Source organism: Eleutherodactylus coqui, chromosome 9 (genome assembly GCF_035609145.1).
Source record: "Eleutherodactylus coqui strain aEleCoq1 chromosome 9, aEleCoq1.hap1, whole genome shotgun sequence".
NCBI lineage: Eukaryota > Metazoa > Chordata > Amphibia > Anura > Eleutherodactylidae > Eleutherodactylus > Eleutherodactylus coqui.
The window spans coordinates 69,330,435-69,355,752 of record NC_089845.1 but is presented as its reverse complement, the minus strand read 5'-3'; the positions used below and the strand labels follow the sequence as shown (position 1 = coordinate 69,355,752).

General features: G+C 41.9%; 1 protein-coding gene across 1 annotated transcript in view; it reads right to left on the bottom strand.

Annotated features, from left to right (window-relative positions):
* TMX3 (thioredoxin related transmembrane protein 3) overlaps positions 1–25,318 on the bottom strand; it is an 81,275-nt gene that overhangs the window by 11,262 nt on the left and 44,695 nt on the right. Inside the window, exons 5-12 of the mRNA XM_066579500.1 lie at positions 24,184–24,229; positions 20,421–20,501; positions 19,037–19,136; positions 14,396–14,473; positions 11,505–11,571; positions 4,914–5,012; positions 2,789–2,846; positions 23–76 (exon numbers count right to left, since the gene is read on the bottom strand). Coding sequence (XP_066435597.1) covers positions 23–76; positions 2,789–2,846; positions 4,914–5,012; positions 11,505–11,571; positions 14,396–14,473; positions 19,037–19,136; positions 20,421–20,501; positions 24,184–24,229 — 583 coding nt within the window. The remainder of the gene's footprint in view (positions 1–22; positions 77–2,788; positions 2,847–4,913; positions 5,013–11,504; positions 11,572–14,395; positions 14,474–19,036; positions 19,137–20,420; positions 20,502–24,183; positions 24,230–25,318) is intronic.

Genomic DNA, 25,318 nt, shown 5'->3' with positions numbered 1-25,318 from the left:
AACATACAAGATTAGGCCATACCGGTGAAAATGATCTCTGTAGTCTCTTGCTACTTCTTGAACAATAGTCTTCAATCTATCAAAGGAAGGAGTAAGAAACAAAAACAGTGTTAAGATTAAACCCTAATTCATTTACTGTAGGTCAATACTCTGACTTTGACCAACTCAATCCAAATGAGTCTTTCTATTTATTTACACTTGAAGTTTTTTACCTGTCCGACTACCAGATGACTGTGAAACCATCCTATGATATTGTAGCGCTATCAGTATTGGTAAAGCAGTTTTAGGCAGTCCGTGGTTTACAGCGCAATCATTCTGAAAGGCAATTCCTCACTTTCCAGATAAACAAAGCCTAGAAATGCTTAACTACATTCATAAAATTCCCCACATATTTAGAGTCCTTTTCTGTAAGCAGATAATAAAATTGAGTAAGGCCAGAAGGGATGCAGCCGGTAAAATCAAGTAATATACGTACATTGGAGTCTACGGTTATTGGTTCAAAAGCCCTAATTCTATTCCTGTTCAGTGCTGTGTTATAAAAATATTTAGTCATATTATGGGTTCGCATACATGATGGAATTGTCTGAAGAATCTAGTACCCCCCTAAAAAGGTGGAATCCCTGCGGAATTCTAGCAAAATATAAGCTGTAGTAAATGTCACTTCTTAATTTGCTGAGGACACAAGAAGAGCAAGCACTAGAAATATGACATTTCATGCAGTCTTGTAGGGTATTACTTCATCACATCCGGATGAAAAGAGAGCAAATCTGATGAGAACATTATACGGCCACTCTCACATATGCCTTCACAAAACGCAGCATCAGAAACTGCTGTGCTTTACCGCGTTTTCGAACGTATGTTACAGCGTTTTTTAAACACACCCCACCATTGTGATGGGTGAGGAGGTGCGTTAAAAAGCACAAAAATAGAGCAGACAGCACTCAAGCGCTGCTCTGCGAAGCCTCATTAAAATCAATGGGATCATTGTCCCACATTATCGCGGTGTTTAAAAGTCACTTTAAGACCTCGTTCAGACGAGCACTGTCCGTGCGCGGTATAGGCGCACACAGAAAGCGCTTCTATAGAAACCAATAGTTTCCTTTAGAAGCGTTCACATGAAAGAATGTTATATGCGCTAAACAAAGATAGGACATGTGACTGCAAGGTCGCATCTAAGCGACATTGTGGAAAAAGATAGGACCTGACCCATTTTGGTGCGTGCTTTCCATAGACTCCTATGGGAGCTGGATAACCCGCACCTCAGATCGATTGAATGGGCTAATTCAGGTAGCTGGAATTAAGCCTTTCATGCGATCTTTAGTGCAGTATAGTCGCAATCTTTGCACGCGGCTATACTGAACGCCCACAGCGCTCATGTGAACGAGCCCGACAGTAATTGTTTTGATCCTACTCATTTTAACCCCTTTCAGCTCTGTGACACAACATACATGTATGTTTTAGGAAGGAATGGGTTCCCGCAAAATCCTGAACATTTATGGCATGTGGATGATTTAGGCTTAGAAGCGGAGCCTGTACTATCTGAAGCAGAAGCTGGCTGTGACTGACAGCCGGGATCCCACTGCAATGGTGGGGGATCAGAAAGAACACCAGTATCTACTATTAACCTCTTGTATGCCATGATCAATGTAGATTGTGCCATGTATGGAGTTAACTGAGGGAGCTCCCTCTGTGATGTCATCAGCCCTCAACCATGAAAAATCAGAGGGATGATGCAATTGGAGGCTTCATGGTGGCCTCTTGGTCGGCCTTGGCTCGCATTGTGATAGAATAGAGATAATACACTACCGATTAGAAGTACTGCAGTGTATTATCTGAGTGATTGTAAGATCGCAGCTTCATGTCGTTGACAGCGACACAAAATAAGGAGAAACAATTAAAAAGTAAAAGAAACCCACGTTTAATAAAGAGAAAAAACCCCTTCTTGTGCACTTTTCTTTTGTTTGATTTCCAAAAACAATAAAAAAAAAAGTTTGGTATTGCAGGATCCATAACAACCTGTACAATAAATTGAACATGCTTTTTATCATACATGGCAAACACTGAAAATAAGCAAGAACCGCGAGTAGGTTTGAAAGCTCGCTAAACATCATGTATTTTTGTTAGCTATTAAAAGGTATCATATCTACAAGATTACTTGGTTTCTCTTGTTGATAACAATCACAATAAAAACTACAGCTTGACACAAACACATAAAAATCCCTTAAGTAGCTTCGGCCATTGAAAAATAAAGTTATGGGTCTCTGAATACAGCAATGCTAAAAAAAAAAATATACATATAAAAAAAGGAAAGGGGGAGGGGGGGATATTGTGCAAAAGTAGAAAAAAAATTGGTATCATTCTAATCGCACCAACATGCAAAAAAAATTCTATGTAATATATATTGCATAGTGAACGCTGTAAAAACAAACAAAGCAAATCTACCTCAGAATGTTACCAATATAAATTACAGCTCAGCACACAATGAGCAAGCCATCATATAGCTCTGTGGGTGGAAAAATAAAGTAATACCTTTCGAAAAGTGGAGATGAAAATCCAAAGCAATTGTTGCATTGGTAAGTAGCATTGATTTATGGCCCACGGGAAATATTTTCAATTAATATGCACAACTTTAATAGCTGACAAGTCATGATGATTTTCAGTACTCGCAATACAAATGGACTGAAAAACGTTAGAAAAGTTAAACAGGGATTCAATGCAGGATCTACCCCAAATCCATGGTGAAATGACACCATGTGAACTGGGCCGAATGGTAATTGAAGGTTCTTACCGGGTATGTTCAACTGAATTGTTCTTATCATCAATAACTGCAACAGCCACAAGTTTTCCTGAGGAAAGAGAATAATCATTTAAGGTACACTTTAAGAAAATATTTAAGGCAATAATTGTTAACCTGCCAATTTACTTTTAGCATAAATATGGCTCCTATGACTTCTGTCTACAGTGCTGAACAAGTCAAACTTTAACCCATTCCCGCTGCAGGACGTAAATTTACGTCCTGGCAGCAGGGTACTTCCCGCAACAGGACGTAAACGTACGTCCTGGGGATAGCGCGGGATCACATATGATCCCGCGCTATCCCGCAGTGGGAGCCGTCTGTCAGTCACAGCCGGCTTCCCGCTGCAACAGCAGGGGGGGGGGGGGGGGGGCATCAGACATGCGCCCCCCCGCTGTTAACCCCTTTCCTGCCGCGATCTAAGAAGATCGCGGCAGGGAAAGGGTTCACAGAGGGAGAGCGCTCCCTCTGTGTCTCCGGCCGGCTCTCGCGATATTATCGCGAGAGCCCGGCTGCTTGCTATGGCAACGATCTGAAGTTTAACAGTAAAGGTCCCTCAGAGGGACACAAGTGTTGTAAAAAAAGAGAAAAATAAGGTTCAAATAATAAAAATGTAAAAAAAAGTCAAAAAAACTTTTTTTAATGCTTTTTCTCATATCAGCATAAAAAAAATGTTAAAAATTAAAAACCCCACATATTTGGTATCAACGTAATGACGCGTACAATACATTAAACATGCTTTTTATCCTGCACGACAAAAAGCGTAAAAAAAATGCTAAAAAACTGAGGCAAAATGCTAATTTTTAGCATTTTGCCTCCCATAAAGCGCAATAAAAGTGATTAAAAAAAAAAAACAGATGTACCCCAAAATGGTACCAATAAAAAAATACAGCTCGTCTTGCAAAAAACAAGCCCTCACAGAGCTCCGTACATGGAAAAATAAAAAAGTTATAGCACTTCGAATGCAGCAAGTTTAGAAAAAAATAAGAATTTCCAAAAAAGGGTTTTTATTGTGGAAAAGTGAAAAAAACCTAAAAAAAAAAAAATGTTGGTATCGTTGTAACCGTACCGGCCCACAGAAAAAAAATGTGTTGTATCATTTATGCTGCATAATTAACGCTTTAAAAAAAAAAAAAAAAGAAAAAAATCTATGGCAGAATTGATGCGTTTTCTCTTCCTACGATCATTAAAAAAATAATAAAAGTTTTACAACGTAGTCTATGTACCCAAAAATGGTACCAAAAAAATCTACAGTTCACCACGCAAAAAACAAGCCCTTATACGGCCACGTCGACAGAAAAATTTAAAGCTATGGCCTTTGAAAAATGGAGATGGAAAAATACCAAAAATCGCTTGGTCCTCAACGCCAAAATAGGCCATGTCCCTAAGGGGTTAAAGGGCTCCTGCCCACTACCCGGTCGGATTCCGCCTGTGAAATCTCGCAGCAGAATCCGACCAGGCGCACCCCAGAGACCGTATACTCACCTGTCCGGATCCACCGCGAGAGTGTTGGCCGGCGAGCATACGCATGACACACTGGGGTATGACGCGGATTCTCGCGATACTTCCACTGTGAACATTTAAAAATAATTTGTGTATGTCACCATATTTTGAGACACATAAGCTTGTTTTTTGCGATTTTATATGCACCATTTTGGGGTACAACTTTTTGATTTGAGGAATCCCATAGAGACGCAAGGATGGCCGTAAATGGACTAAAAGCATGCAGATTTGATTTGCGGACCTTTTGGTCCGGAAAAAAAAATAAATAAATCGCAGCATGCTCCATTTTTCTGCGGATCTCGCAGGGGTGGCTTCCACTGAAGACACACATCTCAGCATCAGGCCTTTTCAGTACAAGAGAGAATGTACAAAGGAAAAAGCAGTCCAGGGATGAAAGTGTGCTGATACATGGGAATTAGTGAAGGCAGCAGCATCCTGGACACACAATCCTCATATCCAGTTTGTATTATTGGGTGTGATGCTCACAGTCGTGGCAAGTCATTTATTTTATACCAAATTTTCCACAAAACATCAAGTAGTAGTGTATGGCAAATAATACAAAACACAAAAGCAAGTTATGAAATGCTTTGATATCAATTACAGTTGGATTCATTACCTGTATCTCCCAGCTCATACAATGTAAATCCATCGACATGAAGGTATCCCTCAAACCTCTCCTTACTAACCCAACTTGATAAATCGCCATCTTCATACTCTGAACAGAAACACAAGGATAAAAAACAACATGGCTGGGTCACCACTAAAGCAATCCATGTAGTAAAACAGGTGTTTTGTTGTGCGCACATTCAGAACTTGAAGGGGTTTTCCTATAAACATATGAACAGCATATCAATTTCACATGCAATAATGTTTTAGAAATGTTTTAAAGGGTTTCAATTTTCTATTAAGACATTTCAGTTTTCAAACAAGACTTGTGAACACTAAATAATGTATCAAGAAAATATATCCTAAGTAGAGATGAGCGAGCGTACTCGGAAAAGCACTACTCGCTCGAGTAATTTGCTTTATCCGAGTATCGCTGTGCTCGGGTCTGAAGATTCGGGTGCCGTCACGGAGCGGGGAGCTGCAGGGGAGAGCGGGGAGGAACGGAGGTAAGATCTTTCTCTCCCTCTCTCCCGCCCGCTCTCCCCTGCTCCCCGCTGCGACTCACCTGTCAGCCGCAGCGGCACCCGAATCTTCAGGGACGAGCACAGCGATACTCGGATAAAGCACATTACTCGAGGGAGTAGTGCTTTTCCGAGTACGCTCGCTCATCTCTAATCCTAATCGATCTCTGGGTTGTTGATTTCACTACAATCTGGTCATGTCTTTCTTAGATATATGCACGCTTCACTTTCCTTCCATAAACGTGGAACATCTAAAGCAGCCATCAGATTTTGACATCAAAACTGTCCTGGGACCGGAGTCAGGGGGTATATTACCTGTAGTTTTTCCTCTTTGCCATCCACTGTGATCTAACGGTTCTGGGTCTTGTTCTCAGAAGTCCAAGATGTCCAACACAATCTTCAGACTGTCTAATCCCTACATTTACACTACTAATGCACTACAGCTCTTCTCAGATTGGCCGGAGCTCCTCATGTGATCAGCACTTGCCAATCCTCAGTGCTGTGTACATAAGGGATTCTTAAATTGCTGCAGCCACCTTGGGCAGCTGAAAATAAGGCCTGAAACCAATGAATCAGAGTGGCAGCAGAGAAGAACAACTGCAAGTAATATACCCCCCCTCCTGTCGTGAGGCAGAACTTCATCCCAAAACCGAAGGGTTACTTTAATGCTTTATAGATTGTTAGTAGTCTGTGACCATAGACTCTTCAGCTGTTGTGAATCTACAAATCCCAGCATGCCAGTTTCCATAAAAAAAAAAAAAAAGTTTAGTACGGTGTTAGCCAGTAGAGAAAAGTGTGATTGTTCTCACTGAGAGAAACCAAGTAATCTTGTAGATATGATACCTTTTAATGGCTAATAAAAATACATGAGGTTATAGTGAGCTTTCCAACCTACTCAGGGTTCCTCCTCAGGCTTAAATGCAGCAGATCTATTCTATTATGCCTGAGGAAGAACCATGAGAAGGTTCGCTATAGCATCATGAATTTTTGTTAGCCATTAAAAGTATCATATCTACTATTACTTGGTTTCTCTCAGTGAGAACAATCACACAGTTTCCATATAATGTTGGGAATGTAATCTTCCAACACCTGGAGACTCCTGATTTAGGGCAGGTGCTTACAGATTTCAGCAAAAATTCACAGAGCATATACAGCACAATTCGTATGTGTCAGCGCTCTACATTAAAAGAAGTAAAATCTGCCTTAAAAATTTGCAGCGGGCGCTAACATGCTGTGGATTTCAAAAATCTGCGCTGCAGGTCCATTTCCATGAAGAGAAGTGCATGAGAATTGTTGAAATGTCACCCACGTGGCTGGTACTAAAATCCACTACGGATCTTCTGTGCACAAACTCACAAAGAAAATGCACAGCACTCACCCCTGACTACATGCGAGTTTACTAAGAGTGATAATCGACATAAAGGTGAAGTTATATCCCCTCCAATTAGTGACATCTTCCATAGCGGGCCTGTTTACACCACAGAAAAAAAGAATTTGGGAGATCTGAAGTTGACCTTTCACGCTTTCTCTTGGTGTAGGATTCGATGATTCCACTAAGTTTCAGCAAAAATGTTGCATTTAAACACAAGGATGTTGCGGCAATCATTGAACTTTACGATCAAAAAGTTAAAAACACAACTTTCGAATCTTAGACTCTGTGTACATGCGCCCTGCGTGTAAAATGTACTGCAGGAAAAGCTCACAGCATATACATTAAATACAGCCATAGTATTCCAGTCAATTTATGGAGGCCACATTTTTTTAACTTAATAGTAAAGCACAGCATGGGAGCTTTAAATCAAGACCAAGATCAACGTTCAATCTGCAGTACAGCCTGAGATACAGCTGTTAGTAGCAAGGACGTATCTCATACATCCTTGGCTACTTATGTGCCTCCCTGCAAAGATGTGCAATATATGTTATTGTCAGGGTAAATCCATATGCAAACAAGCATCGCTCATTCCTTCAATACTCCATAAAACACAAATTAGAACATAATCCACTTTTTTCTTTTTCACTTTACTTCAAATCAAAACCTTAAAACGGTACAATCCCCAGCAAAAAACAATGCTGCCTTTACTTTAGCTGAAGACCATAGTTTCATGCACAAGTTCCATCCATGTGGATACGTAAAGGAGGCAGAAGTGAAGGAAGTATGACCACATGCCAGTGACATTCCGGGGCACCTTCCCCTTTATCGAGCATGGGCAGTGCATCCCTTCACCAAATTAAATACATAACCAGAAAATAGTCATAGTTATTACTTCTCCACATGGATTGAGATTATGTATGGAACTATGGGCATCAGCTGAAATAACGATGCCGCTGTTAACTGCTGACAATTACGCATGATTATCTGACTAACATCTGCATGTTTTGATCAAAGAAGCACACAGGGAAGACGTGGATTCCATGCCTCATTGTATTTTAGAGAAAGGCATTACATACACATGAATCCCAGCAACTGTCATTATGTACGAGTTTCAGTCAGAGCACAAGTTTCATTTTCAGAACAGACAGACTCGGCCTACAAAAATCATTACAAAGAAGTAATAAGAAGAGAGGGATTTTTGCAAAAGCCAAGAACAGCTGCAAGATGAGTTCCGGGAGTATACTATCTGTAATTGTGACTAACATAATCATACTGGCTGGAATTGTGGAAGCACAAGTTACTTTTAAGACCACAATATATAAATATATTATAAAAAACACTGAACCATTTAAAAAAATGAATGAAAAAAAAAGGGTTTAATGTATTGCTATGGATGGAGTGCCAATTTTTCTTTTTACATTTTGTCATGTTGTGGCCTTGTGTAAAGTAAGATAAATAAATACGTTTTTCCCCATTATGCTGCACGCAATACCCCATAATGACAAACGGAAAACTTTAATTTTTTTAAATGAAACACAAAAGATTACTAACACTTTACATTGACAAACTATTCAGACTTTTGGTATGACACCTGAAATTTAGCTCTGGGGTCTCCCATTTCTGTTGATCATATTTGAGATATTTGATTCGATGTAACTTTAACCCCTTAAAAAGGACACGGCCTATTTTGGCCACGAGGACGTGACAATTTTTTTTAGGCTATTCATCTCCACTTTTTAAAGCCATAACTAGAGTTGAGCGAGCATACTTGATAAGGCGATATACTCGAGAGAGCATCGCCTTTTTCGAGTACCTGCTGGCTCGTCCCTGAAGATTCTGGGGGCCGCGGGGGTGAGCTGAGGGTTGCAGAAGGAATCGGGAGGGAGAGAGAGAGGGATCTCTCTCACTCTCCTCCCCGCTCCCCCTCACTGCCCCCGACCCACGTGCCCCCCCCAGAATCTTCAGGGACGAGCCAGCAGGTACTTTAAAAAGGCGATGCTCTCTCGAGTATATCACCTTACCGAGTATGCTCGCTCATCTCTAGCCATAACTTTTTTATTTTTCCATCAACATGGACGTATGAGGGCTTATTTTTTTGCTTGGCAAACTGCAGTTTTATTGGTAGCATTTTTTGGCTATATATCAAGTATTGTAAAAAATTAGATTTTTTTGAGGGCAGGAAAAAAAAACCACATGAATTCTGCAACCTTTTTACGACGTTTATCATACAGCATAGATAAGATAATTTTTTTTCTGCAGGCTGGTACAATTAGACAATACTAAAATTATGTTTTGTTTTTTTTTCCATTTTTGCACAATAAAAACGTTTTTCTTTTTTCTTAATTTTTTTTGCATCAGTGCATTCAAAGGCCCATAACTTTTTTTTTCTTCATTTTTTTATGTCCCCGCAGGGGGCTTGAACCATAAAAGGTATGATCGCTATAAAAACGCATTATCACTTACAATAGCAATCACAGGCCATGAGCAGGTCTGGCCACACCTGTCTGGCGTCCAGTTGCCATAGCAACCCACCACCCTTCACGATTATATAGTGAAGGGCTGATGTCACAGAGAGCGCACATGTAAAAGGTTAACAGCAGGGATCAGTGTTCTTACCGATCCCAGCTGCTGCTTGGGAAGCTGGCTCTCAGTCACCGCCAGCTCCCGTTGCGGAACCTCTCTCATTACTTTACATGCTGTTAAATACTATGTGAGTTAAGGGGTTAAAACGCTTACTCCTGTCCATATATAAGGTTTCAAAGCTCACAATGCATATCAGGGCCAAAATCAAGTAATGAGGAGGAAAGAAATGCCTGTAGAGCACAGAGAAAGGATTGTGTGAAGGCCTAGTTCTGGAGACGACTATATAACATTTCTGCTGCAGTGCAAGTTCCCAAGAGCCCAGTAGCCTCCATAATTCTTAAAAGGAAGAAGTTTGGAAGAACCAGGACTCTACCTAGAACTAGCTGAACCACCACACTAAGTAATTAGGGAAGAAAGGCCTTTATAAGAGAGGTGAACAAGAAACCATTGGTCGCAACTTTCTGGCCTCAACTTTAAGCGTTATGTCTGGAGGAAACCAGGTACTGCTCGTTACCTATAAAGTGCTGAATGGCATTCTGACTATGTGCTAGGCGTCTACTTTCAGAAAATATATGGGTATAGAAGGTTTAGTATGATTTTCATTATTTTGTAATTTAGGTTTTATTTATACGTGTCCTGGCTATCAGAGGTGCAAAATACCCTGGGAGCGAAAGAGTTATTTATAATTTTTCTTTTAAGTTTCTTCACTTTCTCCCTTCTTGGATTCTTTCTCATTTTTGGTTAAAAATAACTAACTCCCCAAAGCTTTATGTAAATTGCCTGAACAGACCACTGTTGCTGATAATTGCATTCCTGCTGGCTTGTTCCTAGAATCCTTTTAGTCTCTGGTAATGCCGGTCAATAAGTTAAGCATATAGTGCAAAGCCCTTTACAAAATGCGATTGCATAGATTTAAAAGATGCCAGGACCCGAGCTAACATTTACTGCTAAATAGCAAACACTGTTAAAGGGAAAAGGTCAGCCCCTTAGAGCACCATAAACTATGGGTGAGGGAATGGGGAGGATGTGGACTGCATTTTATACTCACCGGGTCAACCATTCCAGCGCTGTGTGTACGCCGATTTCTCAGGGGCCCAATGGAATAGTGGACCCAGTGAGTATAAAAAGCAGCTCACCGAAATCCCCATTCCCTAACCTTTGGACCCCATAACGTCGTTTATGGGGCTCAAAGGTTCTGACATGTTCCCTCTAAAATCATTGTGATATGAGCATTAAAAACCAACAGTACTTCTACCAACCCTAGCTATAGTTTTCTACAAGAAATGCTTGTTAGTTTAGTTACTCTTGTCACTCAGAACATAACATGCCAGAAGCATTTTAATAGATGAACTAAAACGAATTGATAAAATGTGAATCTAAAAAGGTATCCTGTAAGGTTCATGGTGCCCGAACCACAGGCAGCATGAACCCATGACACACATGCACACTGCTGTGTTTCAGAAAAAATACTTGGAAGTTCGACTCTGAATAGAGATGAGCGAATATACTCGTTTCGAGTAATTACTCGATCGAGCACCGCGATTTTTGAGTACTTCCGTACACGGGTGAAAAGATTCGGGGGGCGCCGGGGGGCAGGGGGGAGGCGTGGCGGAGCGGGGGGTAGCAGCGGGGAGCCCTGTCTCTCTCCCCCCCACTCCCCGCTGCAACCCCCACTCACCCACGGCGCCCCCCGAATCTTTTCGCCCGAGTACGGAAGTACACGAAAATCGCGGCGCTCGGGCGAAAAAGGGGCGTGGCCGAGTATGCTCGCTCATCTCTAACTCTGAATTCTCGAGTGGAAGGGGCAAGCCATGTTGGGCGCTCTCTACCCGTGTCATCAAGGCTGACAACTCCTCTCCATGCTTGTATATAAGGAAAGAGCCTGACGCAGCCCACCTCTTTGGCTTCAAAGCTCAGAGTCAACTATCTAAGTAAGCTTTTTCTAATATTTAGTAGTGTTTCAGAATAAAGCATATATGGCCTGAATGGACAACTGTGTTCCGGGTTCAAGAAGCACAAACTTGGTGGCTCACTTTAAGACGATGCTTCAATATGCCTAACAAAGGCATATTTAGGCAGTGCTAAGTGCCTAACAAAAAACAATATATCAAAATATAGATCTCACCATCATAAACAAAATACGTTGAGTCTTTAAACACCAAGATAGCAGGGACTTCATTCAGAGTGACGTACTAAAAGAAAAAAAAGATAAAATAATGACAGTTTGTAATCCAGTCGCAGCTCCAGCATCAGGATATCCTCTTACTTGTGCAGAAATTTTGTTCCATAAGAGTTTGAAAGTCAACAGCTTAAAATATATATGGATACAAATACCACCGTTTACATTATGGAAGAAATATATGATTTTTGCAGTCATGTCCAAACTGCTGAACGTCTCAGATTGCAAAACAATGGCTAACCCAGGGTTACCCAACCAAAAGCCACATTTGGCTTCTTGAGTGCCCTGCATGTGGCCCTATGGCAGCTCTACAAAGAACTGTGCAATAGTGGCACGTGGCGTAAATGTCCTATCATTAGGTTACATATTTAATAGGATTCTTCACTAGCACTATCCAGTGTTGTTCAACATCATTTGTGATCATTCAAAGCGGCTTGCAAGCTACAAAAGGTTCAGTAGTCGATATGTAAACACTACTAACTTTAAAACAGTCAAGGACATTAAAAAAGGGTTATCCATGCAAGCAAACACATTTTTTGAAGCAGGTCACAGTGCTGGAAAAACACAATAGCAGTCGTCGTTTTCCCTTTTTCCGATCTCTCCTGCTCTCGCTTCACTGGTGCCCAATCCCCCCTGACAGCTCTTCTCTACCCCCCACAGTAGTGATGATGTCCTGACACTAGAGATATGTGACCGCTGCAGCTAATCCCCGATTGAAGTGAGCCAGTGATTGGCTTCAGCAGTCACATGTCCTTGGCGTCTTAGGCTCGGTTCACACAGGGCGGATTTGCGGCGGAAATTCCGTGCGGATTTTCGCTGTGGCAAATCCGCCTGTGGCCGCTAATCCTGAGATTAGCCAGCCACGTGGACGAGATTTGTCAAAAATCTCGTCCTCACGGGACGGCCAATCCGTCAGGCAAAGCCGGCGCTGCGGATTCCCTGGCCGCAGCATTTCTATTTTCTTTCCTGTTGCGGCCGCACTCCTCCCTATGGGAGCGCCAGCAGCAACAGTAAAGCATGCAGTCATGCCGCTCCAAAACCTGCAGCTAAGTACCGCGGGTTTTGGAGCTGCACTTTCCCGGCGGAAATCTCGCGGTTTTTCGCTGCGGCAAAACCGTGAGATTTCCCCTGGGATTCCGCCCTGTGAGAACCCAGCCTTAGAGTGCATCAATAATATGCAGTGACATCTAGGATCATAGCCCCAAAAAATCCCACAATAAATACTTAAAAAGAAATTATACCAGAAATATATGGTTAATGCAGTACTGTCTAAAAAGCTGAACTACTCAGATTTCAGTATTATCACTGGCTCACTGCAGCAGGGGGCCGAGCACCATCAGAACGGGAGCAGTGGGGAATCAGGAGAGGAGACTATGGTTTATTTTAGGTTTTCAAAATAGCTCTGACCTGCTTTCAAAAGTTGTTGCTTGCCTGGATAACCCTTTTAATCTAAATGATTAGTTACATATCCCTGCAGACAACTTGTCTGACAACACATTACTTAGCAGCACTAACAGCCTTATAAGCTTCTATTATGCAACTGCATATGGATCATTTCCCTAAAGTATTATAGTATCTCCTTTAGAGGAGACACGCAAAACAGTAATGCTTAGTTTAACTCCTTAACATCTGAGTGAAGGTTTACAAAAGTACAATCAAAGTGTGCTAGAAGTTTCATTTTTGACTCACTTCAAACAAATGAGATCCCAAAACTGTATTAATTTATACTGTATGCTGGACAGATACACCTTAATTGGAATATGCAAATAAAACGAAGAGCTGCTTTCTCCCCACCCTTGTCCTGCTAAAGCAGCAGTAGGCTACTTGACTCATTATGACTGTTTATGCCCATTTTTTCAATCCAAATATATAGCAGGTTTAAAAGTGAACCTGTCACCAGGTTTGTGCTGCCCAAACCACAGGCAACATGAACCCAGGACAGATATGCCAATTTGGCCCATGAATATTAGACGTAAGACTCGGTGCTAAGCTAAAAATGTTTTTTTTCTGTAAAATATACGTGAGCCAAATGGGCACAGTTGACCTGTATTCATGCAGCCTGTGGTTGAATTGAATGGGAGCTGCACTGCAGTACCAACACAGGTCGCTGCACCATGGTCAGTGTTTTCTGCAGGGAATGCAGTGGCAGCGGGCCCAGGAATCAGCTGATTGGTGGAAATCCAAGTGGGGGCTTATCAATAGAAAAAAGAAACATCCCGAAATAGGGTGGCTTCAGACGATCGTGTATTTTGTGCGTGCATACGCACACACAAAATCACACGTCTATTAGTCCCAATGCATTCCCTATCGTGTGTGCACATGTCTGTGTTTTACAGGTGCGTGCCTGCAAAAATAGGACATGCGTGCACTATAGTGAATGCACGCATTGCTCTTAATGGAGCCGTGGCTGCTGCCAGCGGCTCCATTGAAAACAATGGTCTGCCGGCACCCCTGCATTGTTTTTCAGGGAAGCCCTTCCTTACATTTTAGTGTAAAAAAATAAACTTACCCGTCTGCCGCTGCTGTGTCCCCCGCGGGGATGAAGAACACATCTGTCTTATATGTAAAGCCCTTCCCTGAAAAACAATGCAGGAGTGCCGGCAAACCATTGTTTTCAATGGAGCCGCCGGCAGCAGCCGGGGCTCCATTGAAAACAATGCACGGACCTGCATTCACGGGTGTTTTTGCACGTACATGGGTGCGCACTTATGTACGCACCTATGTAAGCGCAAAAACACGCTTATGTGAAGCCACCCTAACCCATTAAACACCACTTTGTCATTCTTGAATTACTAGTCAATGCTCTTTCTTGATAAACCACATAAGTAAACGGTTACCTCAGGTAAGACCTCTTCTGAAGCAGAAAAGAAGTATGTATACACAATAAGTTCAGACGCAACTTCAATGAATTTTTCCTGTGAAAAGAAACATTTTCAATTGATGCTAAACAAGGAAAAGACTATCCAAATTCTTGATATGAAAATTAAAAACATTTTTCAGACAACTGAACTTTTTCATTTTGTTGTATTCACCAAGGTTACAGAGATGCAGTACATAACAGTAATATATGTAACATTCTTATCAGTCTATTCACAAGTAGAATGTGTATAAAATAAAGAAACCAAACTGTACCTTCATCATTAGTCGCTATACAGTTTATAAGGTTGGTTTTCTGTATTGTTTTAAATGTACCGCTATTAACTGTTTTGTCAATTGTAACTATACTAACCCTTCCCATCGCTCCACCCCATTTCCATTACTTAGTCACCGGTCACTATCTACACAGTCCTCCCCTCTATCTCCCTGGTTGCTCTCCCCCCAGTACCTTCTCAAACATTTATCCAACCTTCTAGCCATCTTCTCACCCAGCATAGCACCCTCACCATGGAAATGTAGCCCATCCATATGGTAGAACCTGTAGCCAACAGCAAAGTCGGACCAGTTCTCCAGGAACCCAAACCACTCCTTCCCACACCAACTCTTGAGCCAATTATTTACCTCCATAATCTCCCACTTCCTTTCCGGTGTGGCGCAGGTTATATTTTAGAAAATATTATTTTGTAGGTCCTTGCCCTAAGCTTACATCCTAGTTCCTTGAAATAGTTTTTAAGGACTTTCCACCTACCTCTAACTTGGTCATTGGTACCAATGTGTACCATGACCACTGGGTTCTCACCAGCTCCTCCCAGTAACATGTCAGCCTCATCTGCAATGTGTTGACCTTGAGCGCCAGGAAGGCAACACACCATTCGACAATCCTGATTGCCAGTCCTGGGTTGTGCCAGTTCAGGACCAGCCTCCCTGGATCTCTTCCCTCTACCACTGCTTCTGAGTATCACCCAGCTAGCTGCCAGCTCATCCTGCTCTCCCAAACTACCATCCACCCCCACATCTGCTCCATGAGTGTCTGCTCAGCGAGCAGCAAACTCCTTTCCATGTTGCCAATGGATCTCAGTGTTGCAAGCTGCGCATTTAGATCCTGGATTTATGCTTCTAAATGCACAACGTGCTCACATTTCGTACAGCCAGGGTATAAATGGATGTCAGTCAGCAAAAGTGATGTAAAACAGAATTCCTTTATTCCTCCACACACAACAGAAGAAGGTGCAATGTTTCAGCTCCTATGCCAGGAGCCTTTGTCAAGCCAATCTGTACACATTTCGTACAGCAATATGCATAAGATGTACATTAGATGGCATTGTCAATCATGGAGCAAATTCTATAAGGGAATAGTAATTAAATACAAGGGACTCTTCCAATGTCCTTGAATACAAAGTCACTAATCCCAAGTCACACACTTAACCCCTTGAGTGGCAGGTTTCCTACCACCCTGTCGTGCCCACCAGGGCAGGTTTTTTAAAATGGTCTAATCATTGAATTTCAACTAATTTTGCAGTTGCGTCTCAAGAGCCATAACTTTTTCATTTTTCCATTGACATGGCCATATAAGGGCTTGTTTTTTGCGGGACAAGTTGTGATTTTTTAAACAGGGGGGAGGAAAAAAAGAAATGGGGAAAAAAGAAAAAAAGGGGCCATGTCATTAAGGGGTTAAATAATGTATTAACTTCCTTCTCTGGGTCATTACGACGCACACGGATACCACATGTGTGATTTGTATTTTTGATTTTTTACAAAGTAAAGGGAGACAAGTCTTTTTTTTATTTTTCTAATAATTTTTTTACTTTTTTTTTTTTAATTTTTTTTTAATTTTTTTTTTTTGTCCCTTTAGGGGACTTCCACAGGGACCCATCAGGACCCCTGATCACATTCCGGGGGTCCGATGCTGACAGCCCTTTACATGCTGCAGTGACAACCCTTTACATGCTGCAGTCACATAGACTGCAGCATGTAAAGGGTTAACACAGCAGAGATCGGAGGTTTTCTCTGATCTCTGCTGTAAGAGCTAGTACCTAGCTGTCCTCTGACAGCCAAGCACCAAGCTCTCCCTGCCACAGAGACCATCGGCTTGCTTCTGACAAGCCGATGGTCTCTATGGCAACTTGTAAACAAAGCAGGACATTGCCGAAATGTCGGCAATATCTTCTGCTGGTTTATCAAAGCCCTTGCACTGCTCTGTGTGGGTCTGTGCAGGCAGAGCACACTGTCACAGCTTGTGGCATTGTGCTCTGCAGCTCCCATAGTGATACATAGCCCGGAAATCTTCCGGGCTATGTTGCTATGAGCAGTGGAGCTCGTCCCGGAAAATTTCCGGGCGTACCACTCAAGGGGTTAAGAATACAGTACGCACACTCGCTCACCTCGCACTCTCATTTAGGTTTGCTTTACATAACACTTATATGTAATACTTCTGCTCCTCCTCTGTACTAACTTTATAAACAATGCCTTTCATATATCTCGATGACATTACATCTTAGGTATGCTGTTTTACTTCGTAAGGTCACCAACAGGGACAAAGCAAAGGAAATGATTACCATTTTTTCTGCACTGCAATCAGCACTGATCATGGCACTTTGGGGGGTTAAAGATCAGATCACAGTTTTCTCAAATCTCAGGTGTTTATGTAGGAGTTTGGCTGTCAATCACAACCACAATCCTCTTCCCAATCACGCAGGCACAGCTGTTGTGCCCACACCATTACCAATAATGTACACATACAGTATCATGTAGGAACTACATCCTGCGAATGGTAGTACATGGACATCCTTTTGTGTTAAAAGGTTAAACAGTAGACTCAGCAAGTCTTGTGAAATTTATCTTAACCCTTTAGTGACTGCCGATACGCCTTTTGACGGCCTGTATTGGCGGGCTATGTATGAAGAGAGATTGCACTGTAATCTCTCGCCATACATTGCGGCTACCAGTTTCTTACAGCTGACACTTGCCGGCAACAGCTCCGATAAGCCCCACGGCTTACCTGAGCTGTTAACCCTTTAAATGCCGCTGTTAATTCTCACAGCAGCATTTAAATCCCCCAAATGATGTTCAGAGGTCCTGTACAACCTCCCGCGATGAGATCGCAGGGAGCCGTGTGGGTGTCATGGCAGCCGGGGGCTTTCTGAAAGGCCCCAAGGCTGTCATGGCAGAATGCCTATCAAGCCCTACCCGTGGAGTGGCTTGATAGACTGCCTGCCCGATGGCCGTATAATGTAATGCTATGGAACGATCAAAGCATCGCAAGTTTTTATTCCCCTCCGCTTTTTCTTTTTGCCATATCTATAATAAAAGAATCTAAATAATAAAACAAAATACATATCTGGTATCGCTGCATCCGTAAAAGTCAGACCTATCAAAGTGATACATGATTTACCGAGTACGATGAACGCCGTCAGAAAAGAATAAAAATAAAGAATGCCAAAAATGTGCTTTTTTGGTCACCATGTCTCCAAGAAAAAATGCAATAGAAACCGATCAAAAAGTCGTATGTATTCAAAGCTGGTACCAATGCAAACTACAGGAGGTCCCACAAAAAATTAGCCCTTAGCACAACTATGTCGACTGAAAAATAAAAAAAAGCTATTGCACGCAGAAGATGGTGGCAAAAAATACACGTAGTACTGCAAAAAAAAAAAAAAAACTATATAAGTTTGGCATCGTAGTAATCGTATTGACCCATAGAATAAACTTATGTGATTTTGAAAATGGAAAAACAAAAAAAAAAAATTGCTCAATAAGGGGTTAAAGAGATTTTAGTGGGATGATGCAATCTGCTAAAGATGGAGACATATTAAAATACAACAGCAGTATTTTTAACCTCCAAAAAGACTGTCAGATATGAAACACCAAGAAAAATAAATATTTTTAAATTCATAAATCAATTCCTCTTCATTGCATTGATTGTAATAGATAAATTGCCAAAAATGAACACGTTTAGGCAGTGGGCATCACTGCAGACTGTGCTCCCATCTAAACTTGCTTATACATTGCTTCCTACAACTGCTTCCTAAATTAAAACCGAAAGTACAGCCCCCCTGGACATGTTTCCCTACACGAGCGGCTTCTTCAGGGTTATAAAGAATCAAAGATTTGAAGGAAAAAATAAAGGTCAGAATTTTTTTCTTTGGATGATTTCTGGAACCTGTGCAGTTTCCACAATTAGTTGTGCTTTTTTATTTTGTTTTTTTTCTTAACATGGATTTCCCAAACACTTTTAGCTGTCTTAGGCCGCCTGCCGACGGCCGGGTCGGATCCAGCTGCGAGAATTATCGCAGCGGGACCCAACCCGAGCGTCTGCTCTCGCGGCCCCGGCTCTTTTATGTGCCGGCTGCCGGGCAGCTGGCGCATGCGCAGAGCGGGGCCGGCGGCCGGTGAGTGAAGTATCTGTGCGGGGCTCGCGGAAAAATAGAGCATGCCGTGATTTGTTTGCCGCGCGAGATTTCGCACGGCCAAATCGCGGCCGTCTGCCTAGGATTGTGTTTGTTAACGCAATCCTATGGCAGCTTCCAGTGGTGGAAATTCCGCCGCAGAATTTCCGCCCGGCTGTAGGCGGCCTTACAATACTGGAATATACTATGCCTCACCTTCAAGGTTGATTCAACACCAACATACACGAAGAGAACACGATGACGTTTTTGTACGTGCTCAAACATCTGTTGGCTTGGGAGTGGTCGTATCAATGGCCTTTAAAAAGACACATAAAGAAAAAAAAATATATATATAAAATAAATATTACACTAAACAACTGTACCTCTACACTACCAAACTATGACAGAAGAAATAGGAATATACATATATATAAGAACTATCCAGCAAAACGTGACAGTCTAGTCAAAATCTAGAAATATATAGGGGAAAGTTACTTACAATGGTGTTTTATTTGCCAGTCTAATAAAAAAAACTACCCTGGAGCGAAGTACGCCTAGTTTAAGATGCACACACCTTTTATTAACTGAAGTACTCCAGTTATCCTGTGTGAAAGAGGCTTTCAGGGCTTATTCACACGGGTGTATATCGGTTGGGTTTTCACAGCCGGCCCGATATACGCTGCCCCTCTGATGCATTGGCTTTCAATGCATCAGTGCACAGGGGTGAATTTTTGCGGCGTAAAAGCGGCCGACTGGAAGCTCCTATGGGAGCCTATGCTAGCTGCCGGAGAAGGGAGGGAGTTTAGCAGTGTGACTGCTAAACGCCCTCCACCTTCTCTTCTCCTCCCTGCCCCTTGCCGCTGTTTGCAATGAGAGGGGGCGGAACCAATATTTTTTACATTGCTACATTCAAAGTATCAAAGTATCATAATTTTTTATTTTCCCATGGATGGAGCTCTGAGGGCTTGTTTTTTTATGTGATGAGCTGTAGTTTTTATTGGTACCTTTTTGGGGTACATACAGTTTTTTAGATCACTTATTTTTGGGGGGGAGGCAAAATTAAGAAGATAAGCATTTTGCCTCTTTGTTGGGAAAAGGGGAGGGGGGTTATGTTTTTTTGCTGTGCAGGATAAATAGCGTGTTCAATTTATTATACAGGTTATTGCAAATGTGATGGTACCAAATATGTCGGATTTTCAAATGGGATTATGTGCAAGCCATTTTTTTTCCCCTTCTTACATTTATGTCGCTGTAGGGGATTTGAACCATAAAAGCTCTGATCACTATGATGTTATTGTTCACAATAGTGATCACATGCCAAGGCAGGCCCGGACACCAGTGTATGATGTCCGGTTGCAATGGCAGCCCATTGGCCCCCCATGATTACATGTACATTGATCGCAGTATTTAAGAGGTTAAGAGCGGGGGATCAGTGTTCTCATCGATCCTGACTGTTTCAGCGGGAGGCTGGCTATCAATCACAAGTCCTTTTGCGTTTAAAAAAAAAAAACCATGCCAGGTCATAAACTTATGTCTTGTGCGGTCAAGAAGTTAAACAGTACGGTACACAACTTAACCCCCCAAAAAATTACTTGCTTACCCAGCAACTCTGTTTGCAAATTCAATTATATCCTCCTTAGTTCTAGGACCACGATAGTTGTAGGCCATATCACCCTTTAACCTGTGCATTAAAAAAGTAAATAAAAATTAAAACATTTCTTAAAAAGCAAAGAGCTCAATCTTTAACCCAGAAATGAATGCAAAACAACATGGCACTGACTTAAATATATAGGAAAGCATAACAGATACAGGACAACTATTCCAAAAAGGTTGGGACACAGCGTAAAATGTAAATAAATGTTGTGAAAAAAATATTGCAAAGATTTGGAAATCTCGTATAACCATATTTTATTCACAATAAAGCACATATCAGTAGTTGAAAGTCAGCCATTTTTCTATTTCTTTTACAAAAATTACCTTAATGGTGGCAGCAATACAGTTTAAAAAAGTTGTGAGAAGGTTAACAAAAGACTGGAAAAGTAAGTGGTACTAATTAGAGATGAGCGAGCATACTCGCTAAGGACAATTGCTCGATCGAGCATTGTCCTTAGCGAGCATCTCCCCGCTCGGAAGAAAAGGTTCGGCTGCCGGGGCAGGTGACAGGTGAGTTGCGGCCATGAGCAGGGGGGAGCAGGGGGGAGAGAGGGAGAGAGAGATCTCCCCTCCGTTCCTCCGCACTCTCCCCCGCAGCTCCCCGCCCGCCACCGGCAGCCAAATCTTTGCTCCCGAGCGGGCAGGTACTCGCTAAGGACAATGCTCGATCGAGCAATTGCCCATAGGGAGTATTCTTGCTCATCTTTAGTACTAATGAAAAACAGCTGGAGATTCAATTTTCAACTTGAACTAGCCACATGACTATGTATAAAAAAAGCATGTTAAAGAGGCAGAATCTCTCAGAAGGAAAGATGGTCATAGGTTCACTAACCCGTGAAAAACGGAGTCTAAACATGGTGGAACAACGGCTGCAATTTTACGTTGAAGAACAATTTTCTAAGACTGAAAATTCCACCATCTACAGTACAGAATATCAACAAATTCAGAGACTCTGAAGAAATTCATGTCTACAATGTACAATGCCAACAGTCAATATTGGATGGCCAAGATCTACGGGCCCTCGGGCATTACTGCATAAAAACAGGCATGATTATGTAACAGCATGAGCTTTCCAGAAATCATTGTCTGTGAACACAATTTGCCATGTAGTTGAAAAAATCCAGCTTAAAGCTGTATCATGCAAAGAAGCCGCCATACGTCAACACAATCTAGAAACACCGGCATCTTCTTTGGCCCAAAGCTCATTTAAAATGGACTGAGGAAAAATGGAAAACTGTTCTGTGGTCAGATGAATCGAAATTTGAAATTCTTTTTCAAAAACACAGATGAAGTGGCATGTGGACTCACGATGAGAGGAACCATCTAGCTTGTTGTCACACAGAGTTTAAAAGCCTGCATGTCTAATGGTATGGGGTCGCATTAGTGCCTACGGCAAGTGCAGCTTACGCATCTTGAAAGGCACCATCACTGCTGAGCAGTATATAGAGGTTTTAGAACATATGCTCCCATCCAGACAACACCTCTTTCAGAGAAGGCCTAGCATATTTCAGCAAGACAATGCGAAATCACATATGGCATCCATCACAACAGCATGGCTTCACAGAAGAGCAGTCCGGGCGCTGAGCTGGCCACCTACAGTCCAGACCTTTCACCATTTGGCGTATTATGAAACAGAAAATCCACAAAGACCACCCAGGACTGTTGAGCAGCTAGAATCCTACATCAGACAAAAATGTAAGAACATTCCTCTCCTAAGGCCGCCTGCAGACGAGCGGAAATCCCGCGGCGGGATCTCCGCCGCTCAAAGCCTGCATAGGATTGCGTTAACAAACGCAATCCTATGCAGACGGCCGCGGTTTGGCCGCGCGAAATCTCGCGCGGCAAACAAACCGCGGCATGTCCTATTTTTGTGCGGGGCTCGCAGAGCCTCGCACAGAAACGTCACTCACGCAGCCGACGGCTCCGGTCTGCGCATGCGCCGGCTACCCGGCAGCCAGCACATGAAAGAGCCGGGGCCGCCGGGCGTGGATGAGTATGCGCTCATCCCTGCAGGCGCTCGGGTCGGGTCCCGCGGCGAGAATTCTCGCCGCCGGATCCAACCCGCTCGTCTGCAGGCGGCCTTAAACCCCAGCAATTGGTTGCCTCACCTCTCAGACATTTACACATTGGTGTAAAGAGAAGAGAGGTTGCTACACAATGGTAGACATGGCCCTCCCAACTTTTTTTGAGACACATTAACTCTAAATGAAAATTTTTTTTTTAATTAAAAAAAAAAGTTACACTTTCTGATATGTGTTCTATATGTGCACATAAAATATGGTTACATGAGATTTCCAAGTCTTTGTAATACTAACTGTCTGGGATGATTCAGTAAATCCTGCACTGAGCCTTGGACCCGATGACCCTGGAGGTCCCTTCCACCTCTACCATTCTATGATTCTATGATATGATTTCCTTAACATTTATTTGCATTTTATACAATGTCCGAACTATTTTTGGAATTGGAGTTGTATAAACAGATAATTATTCTGTGCAAGACTTCAAATACTTATTGAAAACACGTTTTTTTTTTAAAGGCCATTTCTTCCTTGTCTAGGCACATAATTTATAATTGGCTTACATTGTAAAAGGTTATTTAATTTTATTCTGTACAACCTATGTAAAATAAACTTTAGATATTAATATATATAACCTTTTCAGCTAGTTAAAAAAATAAATACTCCAATGAACAATTCTTCTATTGCATTGGTCCCCAATAAGTGGCTCTCGACCTCTTGCTTTGTGGCTTGCCATAAAGGCCGTAAGTTCTGGCCATATTCACTAGATACAATGTGACATTCATATTCAAATATTATCGACCCATTCTATTACTTAGAACAGTTATTACTCAGTGATAGAACAGCCTTTCACATTTCAAACTGAAATGTCAATCTGCAAAAAAAAAAAAGTTCACGATTTTGTTTTTCGCCACATTTTAAATGCGGTCATGTTTTACTTCTTATGAGAAAAAATAAAAAGTAAAAAAAAAACCTTTTCATACATGTAAAAAAATATATATTGGGTATTACTGAATATGTAAAAGTCTGATTAACCATGCAGAATAAATAGTGCATTACTTTGATAAATGTCGTCAGAAAAAGAAAAATACACAATGCCAAACTTGCTCTTTTTTGTTCATCTCGTCTCCAAGAAAAAATGTAATCAAAGCGATCAAAAGGTCATATGAACTCCAAACCATTCAGTAGAAACTACAGACAGGACATCCCACTGAAAAAGAGGCCACAAATATGTTGAAAGAAAAATAAAATGATGGCCGTCAGATGATGGCAGCAGAAAATAAAATATCTTTGGAAAGAAATAAAAGTAGGTTTTAAAATGCAGTACAGCAAAAAAGGAAAAAATAAATTTGGTATCTTTGTAATTCTACCGACCCACAGATTAAAGTTATATCATTTCTGCCACAGTCTACACTCCATAAATACAAGAGACCCCCCCCCCTCCAAAAAAAAAAAAAGATGGCAGAACTGTGTTTTTTCCCAATCCACTATACTTGGAAGTTTTTTTAAATTTTCTTGCTACGTTATATGATACCATTGACTAAAAAACAACTCCTCAGTCAGCTATGTCGATGGAAAAACAAGAAGAGTTTTGATTTTTTGAAAGTGGAGTAAATTAAAAAAAGGAGGGGGGGCATAATAGTAAGGGTTGCCATGTTGGAATTCTTTGGAACTCTATTAAGGAATACTCACAATTTTATAGTTGGAAATCCACGCACCCCAAATTCCGAAGCAATGCCTGCATGTGGAAAGAATGTATAAGATTACAGAGTAGAATACATTCATATGGACAGACAAGCAGTACAAGAATTCCAGATTTAAAGAGGCTCCATGTCTTAGTCCGCTAAACACAAAATATACTTCAAGTAGGAAAAGATAAAAAGTTTAAACAAAAACAAAACTGCCATGGTATAAAACTAAAGAGAACCAGTTCTTACACCTATTTTCCCCTGAAGAGCCAGCTTTTGACCTACTCCTGATTGTTTACAAGAGGCTAGCATGTGACCAGAAAGCAAATCACTAGCCTCAGCAATAATGTGCTGTAGTTCTGGCATTACAGTTCAACAATGAGAGTCCCGATATCAGTACACAATGTGACAGTCGCAGCCACCAATTGGCTGCAGCGGTTATGAGCAGAACGAAAGGTCACTGCTGCCCACTTCAAAATAGAGACCGTCGAGGGATGTTCAAAGCTTTAGCGGTAGATCAACCGGGGGAAAAAAAAGGGGAACACAGTTTTTTTTTTTAAGTGGTGTACCGATGACAGCTGTTTCCATTTTTTTCAGGTTGGATAACCAGTTTAAGAGCTCAGAGAATATCATTACTCCTACCGTAGCATCATAGTTTTACAGGCTTAGGCCTCGGTCACACGGACGATTTTCCGTGCGACCTGCGCATGCGATCTGTGATCTTAGAGAACCATTGCTTTGCAATGGTATCGGACACATGAGCGCTTTTTATGCGCTCGTCCGATGAATTATAGAACAGAAATCGCAGATCGCACCTATCTGCAATCTGCGATTCCTGTTCTCTTCTCTATATGCGCTCAATGGGGCCGGCGGCAGCAGCGCCGACCCCATTGAGAACATATAGTAGACAAATCATTCTCCTCTGCCACAGCTGTTACAGAATGATGTTTGCCCATTGAATTCAATGGAGCCGGCAATACAGCCGGCTCCACTGAAAGCAATGGGCTGCCGGCAATCGCACGATGAATTTTCAGGAAGGGCTTAAAAATATAAGCCCTTCCCTGAAATTCATCCTTCCCTGAATGACAGCTTAGAGCTGCCCCTGATTGGTCCCTGCGCTGAGCCAATCAGAGGCAGCA